Below are 16,449 nucleotides of genomic sequence, written 5' to 3'. Positions count from 1 at the left end.
ACTATTTCTAGCAACGTAAAATATTTCAAATATAATGGTTATAATATTGTAATAATATTGAACAATTATCAAATTAAAATAATCATAATATTTGTATTAATTTAGGCCTAATTGAGTTATTATAATAGTTGTATTTGTTGACCTAAATAAAGATGATGTGATCTACATAATAGTGTTTATAAGCAAATAATCTAAGTATTTGTGGTGGTGTCTAAGGGAGTTGTGGTTAGTGGTAGCGGAATCCTCACAGAACAATGCCAATGTGCACAGATTGCTGTTTAGCTTTTCAATGGAGACCAGAAGAGGAGCTTTGAACTGAGCAAAACTTGTCATGGTTAACTGCTACTCCGTTCCCATTGTAAAGTAATTTACACATTTTTGTTAGTTCTAATAGAGGGGTGGTAAGAATAATTGCTTCTGTTGTCAATTAAAATATATTTTCATTACGACAGGAGGTGTTTCAGACGGAATCAATAGGAAGTTATATTGCTTTGTGGCACATATATAGAGAATCTAAGATAGGAAGATACTATTGTTTTATTTATTCACAACAAAGCAAAGGCAGCTTTTGTAAATTAGCAATGAACATGTCCTATTTTAAATAGATAAACAGTGCTATGTGTCTGCCCGACCATCATCAGCCTATTTGCAGGCTATTATCAGAGCAGGGATGGTAATGATACTTCTCCTGACCCCCTCCACTCCACTCCACTACAATGACATCGGACAACATTTCTCACACAACGCAGGAAACGTTTAAACTTCTGTATTCGTTTCTACATCCTTTCTTGTGAACAACCCACATACACTGCGCACCTTCATGGTTGTGAATGGGGCCTTTGCATTCACCCGGTCCCGCATTTCCTACTTTTTCATATGCTAACACATGCAATGATTAGGTCGTTAACACCTCTGGCAAAACCCGTTGACAATTATTTATTTATTCTTTTCCATGGTTGTTTTCAGTATCCTTCTCACCTTCGACAAATCCACGGAATTAATCGTTTGAATATAGCCTTACATTCCATGGTGAAACTTGCACAATCCATCGTGAAATTTAAACTAGATTTTAGTTAGTATAATAGTAAAAAATAATACTAAGTAGGCTGTCTCACCAAAGGGTCTTATGCTTAAAGTAATAATTACACGTGAAGTCATTTGGGTATGGAGAAGGCAACTAAGAATTATAGACTCTCTTTTCCAATTTAATAAAAATTATTATATCCCATGCAACATAAAGACGAGCACACAATAATAACTAGAAGATATTCAATTAACTTAGCTGTCGACGTTTTCATTCAGCCGCTTTCAACACAAGCAATTTGTTTAAGCAAAGTTAAGATTTGGTTTTAGTGCAGCCGGGAGATATAATGCGCATCAGATCTTTCAATCATGTAGGCCACTTTTCACCCCCCACCCACCCACCCACCCACCCACTACCGTTAAATGGTCTATGACGGACGAACACAGACAGAAAGTAGTGGAAAGCAGCATTACTGTTGTCCCTTTGTTGACAAATCCATGAAACAACTTCAGTTTGCATGGTTTAGCAGGGGGACGTCTGACGTCACCCAATCACGTGGCGGCACTGATAGTATATCTTAAACTGAAAAAGTAATCTATCAGACAGTCCTTAAAACCGGCTTTAAAAGCATATGTCATTTTGACTTCGCACTCTTAAACCACTCTTACTAGGAAATAGCGATCGAAGGACATCGAGGCGTGAAGCGCACACACCAAAACCGTTAAGAAGACGACTAGGCTACTTGACTGGAGAAATATTTTCTGAAGTTTAAGTTTCTCTGGCAGGCCGGTCTGACCTGCATTTAGAATCCGGCGACATCCGATCTGACCGCAACGGACGGGCCGCGCGCGCACCCTCACCTAGATCCCTGGTTGTTATTCGGTAAAGTAAGCTGTGATGACCCTGTCTGGTGGCAACAGTGCCAACGACATGTCCGGTCAGACGGTGCTCACTGCCGAGGATGTGGATATTGACGTGGTCGGCGAAGGCGATGAGGGAATGGAGCGAGACAGCGACTGCGACAGCCAGGGGGGCATGCACGACCACTCGGAGGAGGTGGAGGAGATAGAAGTGAAGGACAGGTCCGGGAGTCCCTGCGAGAGCGCCGGGGAGGGAGAGACCAAAGCGGACGGCACTGAGAGCGCGTCGGGTGCCATGAGCAGCAAGCCGAAAAACAGTCTAGTGAAGCCCCCCTACTCCTACATCGCGCTCATCACCATGTCGATACTCCAGAGCCCGCAGAAGAAACTCACACTCAGCGGGATCTGCGAGTTTATCAGCAGCCGGTTCCCATACTACCGAGAGAAGTTTCCAGCCTGGCAGAACTCCATCCGCCACAACCTGTCGCTGAACGACTGCTTCGTGAAAATCCCGCGGGAGCCGGGCAACCCTGGTAAGGGCAACTACTGGACCCTGGACCCACAATCGGAAGATATGTTTGACAACGGCAGCTTCCTCAGGAGAAGGAAACGATTCAAGAGGCACCAGCCAGACATTCTCAGGGACCAGACAGCCCTCATGATGCAAAGTTTTGGGGCTTACAGTATTGGGAATCCTTACGGACGTCACTATGGAATTCACCCAGCCTACACCCATCCAGCGGGGATGTACCCTTACATGCACCCAGTAGGTCCCATGCTTCCCCCGACTGTCCCTCTCTTGTCCTCCGCTGAGCTGAACAGAAAAGCCTTCAACTCTCAGCTCAGCCCCAGCCTACAGATGCAGCTGAACAGTCTGAGCACCGCGTCTATGATCAAGTCCGAGCCCTCCAGTAGACCGTCTTTCAGTATAGAAAACATCATCGGGGTATCCACTTCCTCGAGTGCACAGACTTTCATGCGGCCTCCGGTGACTGTTCAGTCTGCGTTGTTGAGCGCACATGGCCTAACCAGGACAACAGCAGCTATTGCACCAATTCTTAGCATGCCATCTAATATCATGTCGGGACAGTTTTTACCCTCAGTAACGGCAGTTTCCAAATGGCCTCAATAGTCTCAATAAAATACTCACTTTTCTAGAGACTTGGGGGGGGGGGGGGGGGGGGGGGGGGGGACTGTACAGCACGAAATAGGCATGCAGCCCTGGAAGGTGTCCACCAATCTGTAGCCATGTAAAGACTAAACAAAGAGACAACAGCAAAGGAATGCTATCTGTACAGGTAATATTTGTACATATTTGTAAAAATAAATACTTTTACTTGTTTGACTTTTACTTATTTTATTTCGTTGTTTGAACTGTACAACAATTGTAGTTATAGCTCTCCTGATATTATTTTATATTTGATTTTGTAACTGGTAGCTAGCTCACTGTTAGTTTAAAATAATCAACACTTTTGCTTTGATATTTCATACATGATACAACATGTTCTTATTCTAAGTCTGGACAAATGGTCTGTTAATAAATTGAAATATATGTATTCTATGTATCTCTATTGTGTTGTAAACTGGAATAATTTGTTAATAAATCTAAAGAAAGAAGCATTAGCAGTATTCATTTTCTTTATGTAGTTTTTGAAATGTCTGATAGGTCTGCTTTGTGATATTTATTGAAACGTCTCTAATTGAAACCATTTTAATAGTAGGAAATAATCGGAAAAGTCCCTGGGATATGACAAATATCAGTACAGGTTTTGTAAACAAATAGGTATAAATGTTACCACAATAAACAATCAAAACAAGCCAGGTGCATTTAATTTAAGGCCAATAATAAAGGTAGGCCTCTGAAACTCGAAACTTGAATATTTTTATTGCTACGACAATTAAGTGAGAGTGTAACGACGTGTTTATTACCGCGAGCAAGTAATGAATGAATCAACTGAAACACAGGCCATTTCCCATAAGCCTAGTTCAAATGTAATATCTATTAATATAAAATATGGCTATTGAATTTACAAATTAGGAAATGTTTACTTTAGTTTAATATCAATTCATTATACATTTCAATTTATAGTTAAATTCAACTGTTTTAAAGTTATTTTGTTGTTTATTGTGATATAATCTTGTTATCATTTGGCATGACAATAACTAGGCTACATCATTATAGCCGTTTTCTGCTAGTACCTTATGATGGCCTATTTACAATGTCAAAACAATTAAATAGATTTGATTTTGAATACCATATAGGCCTAAATACTAATCAGGAATTAGGCTACTTATAAGGCAACAGAACGCAGGATTCTGCCTCGTTATTTTATTACAGACAAAACTTAAAAACAAACATGAAATCATTAGAACTGGTATGAAGAAGATTTTGGTGGATCAAAATAGTAAAACAGTTGATTATCAATAAGCTGTTACTAATGTTTTCAGTAACATTACTAACATGAAAATGAGAGTGGATTCACTCATGAGAAATGTTAGATGCAGTGCACATGCTCTTTAGCCTAACTGGTAAATGCCGAGACATTATGGTATCGTATTACAAGAGAAACCGAGAAGATATAAAATATGTTTGCATGTTGCTACTATAAAAGTAACACTTAATTTCACAGTTGTGTCTGGCTAATCAGTTTTACACAAACAGCAAATGGTTGACGGTGTGTGTGACCGGTGTCGATGCACAGGGGCTAGGGGGCTATTTTTAACTGATACTCATGGGAACAGAGAAAGGACTCTCTTCTTGAATTCACTTTCAGTCTGAAGAAGCTGCTGAGGCAGTGCTTCTCAATGACACTGGATAACGGGGCGCCCATTCTACGACTGGCTCCTTATTCCTTCAGATGAGACTACATTTTTATGCGCATTGCTCCGATGCCTCGCGTCAAAGCACAGTTTGATATCACATACCGCGAGTGATTTACAGGACGTAGCGGTGCAGGGGCTTCTCTTTTAAATAAAGCCTAGCTATAGATCTAATATGACGGCATACAGGCATTCATAGCCAGGCCTACTGGCGTGCGAGGACAAATAATGTATTGAAATGTAGACCTTCGGGCTTCTTTGTGAGGGGAGATTTGTAAAGGGAGCTAGGCCTACGTTCACTTCGATAGGCTGTTGATCCCATAATATCTTAATGCAATGTCTAATCGAAATGTGAATAAATGCTGCTTATCAACCGACGGTTGTTCATTAAAATGTTTACATCATTTTTAATTGCCAAGCTGGTTATTTTCCAACAAAACTATGACTAACAAATGCGTCTATATGTGTCTCATAATTACTACCATAATCTCCTTTATGTCTTGGGTAAAAGCAATACAACATGATCATTGAGTAGACATTATAACATTTGCTCTCTAGCAAAACAAAAACACCTGAGAAAATATATGCCATGCAATTACGGTATTAGTTTGTTAAGAAGATATCTTTATTCAATGGAGACATTCTGCTCAAACATTCTGTTAATTTACTGTTCAAACAATGTAATGTAGCCCACAATAACACACACATACCCGTTTAACAGCAATGACTTGTGAAAATCGCTAGGTGGCGTTTATTGACACCTTTATTCTTGGGCAAAGCGATTTAAACACAGAAACATCAGGCCTACATATCCTTCCAGGAGCATTACATGGGCGACTATCAGACATCAGTTGGCGTAAGTGGGCTATACTGAGAAGTTTGGGTCGATCTTATTTATCGTGAAGTAAGGACACTGAAACTGTTTAGATTCAACGGGTTTTAATTGTGTGTCTATTTTAGGGGCAGCTGGTGGGAAAGAGTTGACTCTTTAACAAGTGCAAGGTTATAATAGATCCCTGCTTTTTATATACCTGACGTCGAGTAATAACATTCGATGGGTATTGCAACTGTGGACATCCATCCGGAGCTCCTCCTCGAGTTATTACTATCAAGTTCTGCATATTCACAGAGACACACTGACCGGGCTGCAAACTCATTTTGACATTTCACAATCCTCAAAGTAATTGGCTGCATAATGTAAGCCTAAATATTAGGACAAAGTTGATACCTTTACATTGTATTCTTGTACAGTCTCAAGTTGCTTGGACGGACTGCTGTGTAGGATTTGTAAGTCGTTTCATATTGTACCCAAAAACAGAATTGCCTTTCCCATAATACATCATTTGAAATGGAACGAAATGGGAGCCCATATAAAGGTAGGCTATTTTGACTTGAAATAAGACAAAAAAAACAAGCCTATTTATGGAAAATAATAACGAGAACATTGTATTAATAACATTCTAGTAGACTACTATCTCAAATGTGGTGAGGCTAATAATCATACTGACATATGCTACATCTTCTCCAACAAAATGGCTTACAACAAGCGAAGGATGATGACCCGCGCTCAAATGTTTGGATGCATTTCCGTTTTAGGGAGGCCTAAAAGCCTACAGCATAGGGAAATGGAAAGCGGGATACCTCGTCAGTTGTACAACTGAATGCCTTCAACTGAAATGTGTCTTCCGCATTTAACCCAAGCCCCCTGAATCCGAGAGATGGGCTGTATAGAGCTCTGTTGAAAGTTTCTGGGCTTTGTAGATAGCGCGGCGCTCACACTCACACACAACGCTGACCTTTGTAGCTGCACCTGCTCTCGAGCGCTGCACAGGTGGGTTGTATGGGTAGTGAGAACAAGCGGTTCCCACAACCCCCGAAACACACTCAACACTGACAGCACAAACAGCATGGACCACCACAGAGGTGCTCACAATCTACTTGACATAACAGAAATAGTTTTGAATGACTACAGAAGGTACATTTGGACTTTAAACGAAATCTTTCCTGAGCAGCATCAGCAAAGGCATTTTGAGTGAAAAATCGAATACTATTAACACAGTAGTCTATTCTTAATTTTGTTAGACACGTTTTTTGTAAATGGATGTTTATGCACAGTTGTGTCATAAAGTTGTGTCCTAAATGTTTGTTTTTCACATATACTAGGCCTACAATACATAAAACAAAGAACACAAGACAATTAGAATATGTACACAAAGAAAGAGGGGCTTTACAGGCCTTCTTCGTCTGGTGAACAGCAAACACATTGGATACTCACAAAAAACGACCTCTCTAATATGGAGCTCAAATATCTCAAATATTGCAGATGATATGACACATTCCCACTCTATTTTCTACTGTAATCTTTGTTAGCTATAAAACGTGTTTCAGTTGGGAATGTTTATTTTATCTAGCCTTTATTTTTACAAGGAAGAATACTTCATTCATCCATTTTCCAGATGACACATTGCTTAAATTCCAGGTGAGGCATTCCCACAATAACCTCTCTATTTTGTAGACCTATTTCCCACTGTTTCTTAAAAAATCAGACTACTTTATTGATCCATTTCCCTTGTCCAAGGAGAAGTGTTTGAGTTGATCCAAAGCGCAATTTACTGGGAGTGTGTGTGTGTGTGTGTGTGTGTGTGTGCGCGTGTGTGTGTAATGAAATCTACAAATACATTTCAATAATTACCTCTGATCTATGACAAATGGTCAATAATGAACTGTGTTTATTGCCTGTGCAAATACAACAAAATGGTTACACATTATTATTATGGTTGCATACCTGGTTGTTGCTTTAACTTCCACTGGCATTTTGCTATTACAATGTTGCTATTGTCATGATACTATGTTAGAGTTACTTAGCTACTTACTTAATTCATCTCTTCATCCAGTAAAGTCCAGAAACATTATCAGTCCTTGGTCAGCCTGGTGATGAGGAGGATGATGATGATGATGATGAGGGTACTTCATTCCTTTATCTCCTTCTACACAACCGTTCCCCAATCCATATAGGATTGGTAGGAAACATGGGTAAAGAAATAACCATACGGACAAGGCTTACAGTGCATTGACAGCTAAGGCACAAGGCTGTGGAGAATCCTTCTCCACATCCATTCCCCACTGTATTGGACTGGTAGAAAACATAGGTCAAGTAAAAACCATAGACTCCAGTGGCATTTGCACGCAAAGCACAAGGATGAATTGGTTCATCTCCTTCTCCACAACCATGGCCCTCTCTATTCCATTGTGGCACATGTGTTAGTGTAAATACAATTATTATCTATCTATCCATCTATCCATCCATCCATCCATCCATCTTCAGCTGAAGTTGGAAGTTTACATACACCTTAGCCAAATACATTTAAACTCAGTTTTTCACAATTCCAAACATTTAATCCTAGCAAAAATTCCTGGTTTTAGGTCAGTTAGGATCACCACTTTATTTTAAGAATGTGAAATGTCAGAATAATAGTAGAGAGAATGATTTATTTCAGCTTTTATTTATTTCATCACATTCCCAGTGGGTCAGAAGTTTACATACACTCAATTCATATTTGGTAGCATTGCCTTCAAATTGTTTAACTTGGGTCAAACGTTTTGGGTAGCCTTCCACAAGCTTCCCACAATAAGTTGGGTGAATTTTGGCCCATTCCTCCTGACAGAGCTGGTGTAAACTGAGTCAGGTTTGTAGGCCTCCTTGCTCGCACACACTTTTTCAGTTCTGCCCACAAATGTTCTATAGGATTGAGGTCAGGGCTTTGTGAAGGCCACTCCAATACCTTGACTTTGTTGACCTTAAGCCATTTTGCCACAACTTTGGAAGTATGCTTGGGGTCATTGTCCATTTGGAAGACCCATTTACGACCAAGCTTGAACTGTTTTTGTTTCATCAGACCAGAGGACATTTCTCCAAAAAGTATGATCTTTGTCCCCATGTGCAGTTGCAAACCGTAGTCTGTTTTTTTTATGGTGGTTTTGGGGCAGTGGCTTCTTCCTTGGTAAGCGGCCTTTCAGGTTATGTCGATATAGGACTTGTTTTACTGTGGATATAGATACTTTTGTACCTGTTTCATCCAGCATCTTCACAAGGTCCTTTGCATTTCATTTGGGATTGATTTGCACTTCTCGCACCGAAATACGTTCACCTCTAGGAGACAGAACGTGTCTCCTTCCTGAGCGGTATGACGGCTACGTGGTCCCATGGTTTTTATACTTGCGTACTATTGTCTGTACAGATGAATGTGGTACCTTCAGGCTTTTGGAAATTGCTCCCAAGGATGAACCAGACTTGTGGAAGTGTACAATTTTTTTTTTAGTCTTGGCTGATTTCTTTTGATTTTCCCATGACGTCAAGCAAAGAGGCACTGAGTTTGAAGGTAGGTCTTGAAATACATCCACAGGTACACCTACAATTGACTCAAATGATGTCAATTAGTCTATCAGAAACTTCTAAAGGCATGACATCATTTTCTGGAATTTTCCAAGCTGTTTATAGGCACAGTCAACTTAGTGTATGTAAACTTCTGACCCACTGAAATTGTGATACAGTGAATTAATTATAAGTGAAATAATCTGTCTGTAAACAATTGTTGGAAAAATGACTTGTGTCATGCACAAAGTAGATGTCCTAACCGACTTGCCAAAACTGCAGTTTGTTAACAAGAAATTTGTGGAGTGGTTGAAAAACGAGTTTTAATAACTCCAACCTAAGTGTATGTAAACCTCCGACTTCAACTGTATCTATTAATTTCTCTATCTATCCATTTCTCTATCCATCTATCTATCTACCTTCATGTATCATTCCAAACATGAAGGTAAAGAAACAACCAAAGCCTGGGTCTGTGACTGAAATGACATCCTATTCCCTACATAGTGCACTAGTGAATAGGGTGCCAGTTTGGACATTGTGCATTGTCAAGCAATAATGAACGCCTTCATTATAGCATTATAGCAGGGGTGACAAGCCAGGCCAGATCATAGACAGTGAATGTAGATACAGCAGTTATTGAATATTTAAAAGGCGCAGAGATTAAGCAATAAATGACAAAGTAAAGCTGGCACACCAGGGTATTAATAACTAATGGCCACCAATGAGTTATAGGCTTCTCATTGTAATGAAAGTGTCATTGCAAATCAGCAGTTGTCCAAGGTTATTATTATTTATAAATAATTGATGCATGAACCACAAAGAAGTGATGTGTTTCATCCAACAACTTCTCACACCTCGGAATGGAAACATAGACATGGTTGTAGATGTCACCAGACTGAAAGGTCATACAGGATGTGCCTCTGGGCAGATAGACAGTATACTGGGGGTGACAACAAGCACCTTGGTACTGATATTGTGCGACAGAATTGACATATTCATAAACTACCTCCTATTGCTGTCACATATTGTTACCTCTCTTGTTTGTCAATCCTTCATAGAGAATCATGCCTTGTCATAGCACTCACTGAAGTCTCAGACTATAGGCATTGTTTTATCATGTGGGTCAAAATAATGGCTAAAATTACTGTCTACTAGTTAATGTAACCTCAAACCAACTGCCTAAGCCCATGTGGCCAATTACTTTTTATTTAACCCTCATTTAACTAGGTAAGTCAGTTAAGAACAAATTCTTATTTACAATGACGGCCTACCCCGGCTAAACCCTGATGATTCTGGGCCAATTGTGTGCCGCACTATGGGATTCCCAATCACGGCCGGATGTGATACAGCCTGGATTCGAACCAGGGACTGTAGTGACACCACTGAGATGCAGTGCCTTAGACTGCTAAGCCACTCGGGAGCCCCTTAGAAAAAAAAGTGTTCCAAAAAGGTTCTTCAGCTGTCCCCATAGTGGAACCCTTTTTGGTTCCAGGTAGAAACCTTTTGGGTTACAGGTAGAACCCTTGGTGGAAAGGGTTTTTACATGGAACCCAGAAGGGTTACACCTAGAACCAAAATGGTTCTACCTGAACCAAAAAGGGTTATTCAATGGGTCCTCTATGGGGACAGCCGAAGAAACCTTTTAGGTTCTAGATAGCACCTTTTTCTAAGAGTGTATTGGTTAGCCTACTTGTGGAAAAACTGGTTCCTTTAATGTCCAAATCACATATTTGAACAAATAGCCAAAGTAGCTAAATCCTTCACTATCAATCCTCTTTTCGTCACTATTTGTGCATATTGACATATAATGTGATATTGTCGGTTTCGGTTTATTCTGCTTTTGATTGAAATCGAATATTCTCTATCGTCAGCATCATCCAGCTCTGACCAAAAAAGAACCGAGTTACCACGACACGTCACTCAACTGGCGCCTGCGCTGACGTGTTCAGGAAGTGTTAACAACAATCCTGCACGGAAGCTGCAACATGCATCGAGAATTATAGCATTTCGTTGCCAATAATAACGCTGTTGTATAGTATCGGTCATGGAGAACTGGAGCCTTGTGTCCATTTGTGTTTTGTTCGGTCTTACGGCGAGATGGGCTGTATCCTTGAACTCGTATTCAGGTAGGAAGTGGACCGTAGCTAGCTTTATGCTAATGTTGCACCTGCAGGGCTCACTGACAGCCCCCTGTTTCATAGCTACATAGTTAGCTAGAAATCCTTGCCAGCTTGCATTGTAAACTTGTCAAATTGTTGATTTTGAGTGGTAAAATGCAACCGGTATTTTGGTGAAATGATTATTCACATTAGCTTGCTAGAGACATAAACACGAGTCCGATTACTAGCTAGCCACTGTTCAACAGCAGGACTGTAATCTCGTTCTCTGCATATTTCATCTAGCTAGCTAGCTATTATTATTCAGCAGCATTTTTACCCATTTCTCTTATTTTCAGGGGCAGGCAAACCACCCATGTTCGGGGACTATGAAGCTCAAAGGCACTGGCAAGAAGTGACATACAATCTGCCTGTTCATGAATGGTTGGTCTATGCAGCTGTCTATGGTCCTGTCTTGCATCTTTGTGTGTTCTTATAAAGTTTCTAAGCAATAGTTAGGATAACTTAATGTTGTTTTCATCCTTCAGGTACTTCAACACTACAGACAACAACCTAAACTACTGGGGTTTGGACTATCCCCCTCTCACAGCCTACCACAGCCTGCTCTGTGCACATGTGTAAGTCTGAGGGCACACACACAAACATCAGGATCATGGGTTTGATTTCTGCTGGGGCCACCATATGAAAATGTATGCACACAGTACTGCAATATATATTATGAATGTTATCATTATTATATTACTTTGTTGTGCTTTCCTGCAGGGCCAAGCTGATAAACCCAGACTGGGTGGAGTTGCATGCGTCTCGAGGTCATGAAAGCTATGGACATAAGTTGTTTATGAGAGCCACGGGTAAGACTGCTGACAGACAGGTTAAAGAACAGTACACATCAACACTACTGAAATACAGATTTAAGAACAGTAAACATCAACACTACTGACAGACAGGTTTAAGAACAGTAAACATCAACACTACTGAAATACAGATTTAAGAACAGTAAACATCAACACTACTGAAATACAGATTTAAGAACAGTAAACATCAACACTACTGAAATACAGATTTAAGAACAGTAAACATCAACACTACTGAAATACAGATTTAAGAACAGTAAACATCAACACTACTGAAATACAGATTTAAGAACAGTAAACATCAACACTACTGAAATACAGATTTAAGAACAGTAAACATCAACACTACTGAAATACAGATTTAAGAACAGTAAACATCAACACTACTGACAGACAGGTTAAAGAACAGTACACATCAACACTACTGAAATACAGATTTAAGAACAGTAAACATCAACACTACTGAAATACAGATTTAAGAACAGTAAACATCAACACTACTGAAATACAGATTTAAGAACAGTAAACATCAACACTACTGAAATACAGATTTAAGAACAGTAAACATCAACACTACTGAAATACAGATTTAAGAACAGTAAACATCAACACTACTGAAATACAGATTTAAGAACAGTAAACATCAACACTACTGACAGACAGGTTAAATAACAGTACACATCAACACTACTGACAGACAGGTTAAAGAACAGTACACATCAACACTACTGAAAGGTTTAAGAACAGTACACATCAACACTACTGAAATACAGGTTAAATAACAGTACACATCAACACTACTGAAATACAGATTTAAGAACAGTACACATCAACACTACTGAAATACAGGTTTAAGAACAGTAAACATCAACACTACTGAAATACAGGTTTAAGAACAGTAAACATCAACACTACTGAAATACAGGTTTAAGAACAGTAAACATCAACACTACTGACAGACAGGTTAAAGAACAGTAAACATCAACACTACTGACATACAGATTTAAGAACAGTAAACATCAACACTACTGAAATACAGGTTAAATAACAGTAAACATCAACACTACTGAAATACAGATTTAAGAACAGTAAACATCAACACTACTGAAATACAGGTTAAATAACAGTACACATCAACACTACTGAAATACAGATTTAAGAACAGTAAACATCAACACTACTGAAATACAGATTTAAGAACAGTAAACATCAACACTACTGACAGACAGGTTTAAGAACAGTAAACATCAACACTACTGAAATACAGGTTAAATAACAGTACACATCAACACTACTGAAATACAGATTTAAGAACAGTACACATCAACACTACTGAAAGGTTTAAGAACAGTACACATCAACACTACTGAAATACAGATTTAAGAACAGTAAACATCAACACTACTGAAATACAGATTTAAGAACAGTAAACATCAACACTACTGACAGACAGGTTAAAGAACAGTACACATCAACACTACTGAAATACAGGTTAAAGAACAGTACACATCAACACTACTGAAATACAGATTTAAGAACAGTACACATCAACACTACTGAAATACAGATTTAAGAACAGTAAACATCAACACTACTGAAATACAGGTTTAAGAACAGTACACATCAACACTACTGACACACAGGTTAAAGAACAGTACACATCAACACTACTGAAATACAGATTTAAGAACAGTAAACATCAACACTACTGAAATACAGGTTAAAGAACAGTAAACATCAACACTACTGACAGACAGGTTAAAGAACAGTACACATCAACACTACTGAAATACAGGTTAAAGAACAGTACACATCAACACTACTGAAAGGTTTAAGAACAGTAAACATCAACACTACTGAAATACAGATTTAAGAACAGTAAACATCAACACTACTGACAGACAGGTTAAAGAACAGTAAACATCAACACTACTGAAATACAGGTTAAAGAACAGTAAACATCAACACTACTGAAATACAGGTTTAAGAACAGTAAACATCAACACTACTGAAATACAGGTTAAAGAACAGTACACATCAACACTACTGAAATACAGATTTAAGAACAGTACACATCAACACTACTGAAATACAGATTTAAGAACAGTACACATCAACACTACTGAAATACAGATTTAAGAACAGTAAACATCAACACTACTGACAGACAGGTTTAAGAACAGTAAACATCAACACTACTGAAATACAGGTTTAAGAACAGTAAACATCAACACTACTGAAATACAGGTTAAAGAACAGTACACATCAACACTACTGAAATACAGGTTTAAGAACAGTAAACATCAACACTACTGAAATACAGGTTTAAGAACAGTAAACATCAACACTACTGAAATACAGGTTAAAGAACAGTACACATCAACACTACTGAAATACAGATTTAAGAACAGTACACATCAACACTACTGAAATACAGATTTAAGAACAGTAAACATCAACACTACTGAAATACAGGTTAAAGAACAGTACACATCAACACTACTGAAATACAGGTTTAAGAACAGTAAACATCAACACTACTGAAATACAGGTTAAAGAACAGTAAACATCAACACTACTGAAATACAGGTTAAAGAACAGTACACATCAACACTACTGAAATACAGGTTTAAGAACAGTACACATCAACACTACTGACAGACAGGTTAAAGAACAGTACACATCAACACTACTGAAATACAGGTTAAATAACAGTACACATCAACACTACTGACAGACAGGTTTAAGAACAGTAAACATCAACACTACTGACAGACAGGTTTAAGAACAGTAAACATCAACACTACTGACAGACAGGTTAAAGAACAGTAAACATCAACACTACTGACAGACGGGTTAAATAACAGTACACATCAACACTACTGAAATACAGATTTAAGAACAGTAAACATCAACACTACTGAAATACAGATTTAAGAACAGTAAACATCAACACTACTGAAATACAGATTTAAGAACAGTAAACATCAACACTACTGAAATACAGATTTAAGAACAGTAAACATCAACACTACTGAAATACAGATTTAAGAACAGTAAACATCAACACTACTGAAATACAGATTTAAGAACAGTAAACATCAACACTACTGAAATACAGGTTAAATAACAGTACACATCAACACTACTGACAGACAGGTTAAAGAACAGTACACATCAACACTACTGAAAGGTTTAAGAACAGTACACATCAACACTACTGAAATACAGGTTAAATAACAGTACACATCAACACTACTGAAATACAGATTTAAGAACAGTACACATCAACACTACTGAAATACAGGTTAAATAACAGTACACATCAACACTACTGAAATACAGGTTAAATAACAGTACACATCAACACTACTGAAATACAGATTTAAGAACAGTAAACATCAACACTACTGAAATACAGATTTAAGAACAGTAAACATCAACACTACTGAAATACAGATTTAAGAACAGTACACATCAACACTACTGAAATACAGGTTAAATAACAGTACACATCAACACTACTGAAATACAGGTTAAAGAACAGTACACATCAACACTACTGACAGACAGGTTTAAGAACAGTACACATCAACACTACTGAAATACAGATTTAAGAACAGTAAACATCAACACTACTGAAATACAGATTTAAGAACAGTAAACATCAACACTACTGAAATACAGATTTAAGAACAGTAAACATCAACACTACTGAAATACAGATTTAAGAACAGTAAACATCAACACTACTGAAATACAGATTTAAGAACAGTAAACATCAACACTACTGAAATACAGATTTAAGAACAGTAAACATCAACACTACTGAAATACAGATTTAAGAACAGTACACATCAACACTACTGAAATACAGGTTAAATAACAGTACACATCAACACTACTGACAGACAGGTTAAAGAACAGTACACATCAACACTACTGAAAGGTTTAAGAACAGTACACATCAACACTACTGAAATACAGGTTAAATAACAGTACACATCAACACTACTGAAATACAGATTTAAGAACAGTAAACATCAACACTACTGAAATACAGATTTAAGAACAGTAAACATCAACACTACTGAAATACAGATTTAAGAACAGTAAACATCAACACTACTGACAGACAGGTTTAAGAACAGTAAACATCAACACTACTGAAATACAGGTTTAAGAACAGTAAACATCAACACTACTGAAATACAGGTTAAAGAACAGTACACATCAACACTACTGAAATACAGGTTTAAGAACAGTAAACATCAACACTACTGAAATACAGGTTTAAGAACAGTAAACATCAACACTACTGAAATACAGGTTAAAGAACAGTACACATCAACACTACTGAAATACAGATTTAAGAACAGTACACATCAACACTACTGACAGA

General features: G+C 38.2%; 2 protein-coding genes across 3 annotated transcripts in view; both read left to right on the top strand.

Annotated features, from left to right (window-relative positions):
- Positions 1-1,507: 1,507 nt before the first annotated feature.
- Positions 1,508-3,502, top strand: foxd3 (forkhead box D3). Its single transcript, XM_021604627.2, has one exon. The coding sequence runs from the start codon at positions 1,922-1,924 to the stop codon at positions 3,014-3,016; it is 1,095 nt and encodes a 364-aa protein (XP_021460302.1). The 5' UTR covers positions 1,508-1,921; the 3' UTR covers positions 3,017-3,502.
- A 7,483-nt stretch (positions 3,503-10,985) lies between these two features.
- The window catches only part of alg6 (ALG6 alpha-1,3-glucosyltransferase), a 36,342-nt gene continuing 30,878 nt past the window's right edge, over positions 10,986-16,449 (top strand). For both annotated transcript variants that reach the window (XM_021604621.2, XM_036978630.1), the window contains exons 1-4: positions 10,986-11,202; positions 11,532-11,616; positions 11,721-11,810; positions 11,956-12,044. In XM_021604621.2, coding sequence (XP_021460296.2) covers positions 11,121-11,202; positions 11,532-11,616; positions 11,721-11,810; positions 11,956-12,044 — 346 coding nt within the window. In that variant the 5' untranslated portion in view covers positions 10,986-11,120. The remainder of the gene's footprint in view (positions 11,203-11,531; positions 11,617-11,720; positions 11,811-11,955; positions 12,045-16,449) is intronic.

The sequence above is a fragment of the Oncorhynchus mykiss genome, chromosome 5, assembly GCF_013265735.2.
Source record: "Oncorhynchus mykiss isolate Arlee chromosome 5, USDA_OmykA_1.1, whole genome shotgun sequence".
NCBI lineage: Eukaryota > Metazoa > Chordata > Actinopteri > Salmoniformes > Salmonidae > Oncorhynchus > Oncorhynchus mykiss.
The sequence above is the reverse complement of the archived record's forward strand: the minus strand, read 5'-3'. Positions and strand labels throughout refer to the sequence as shown.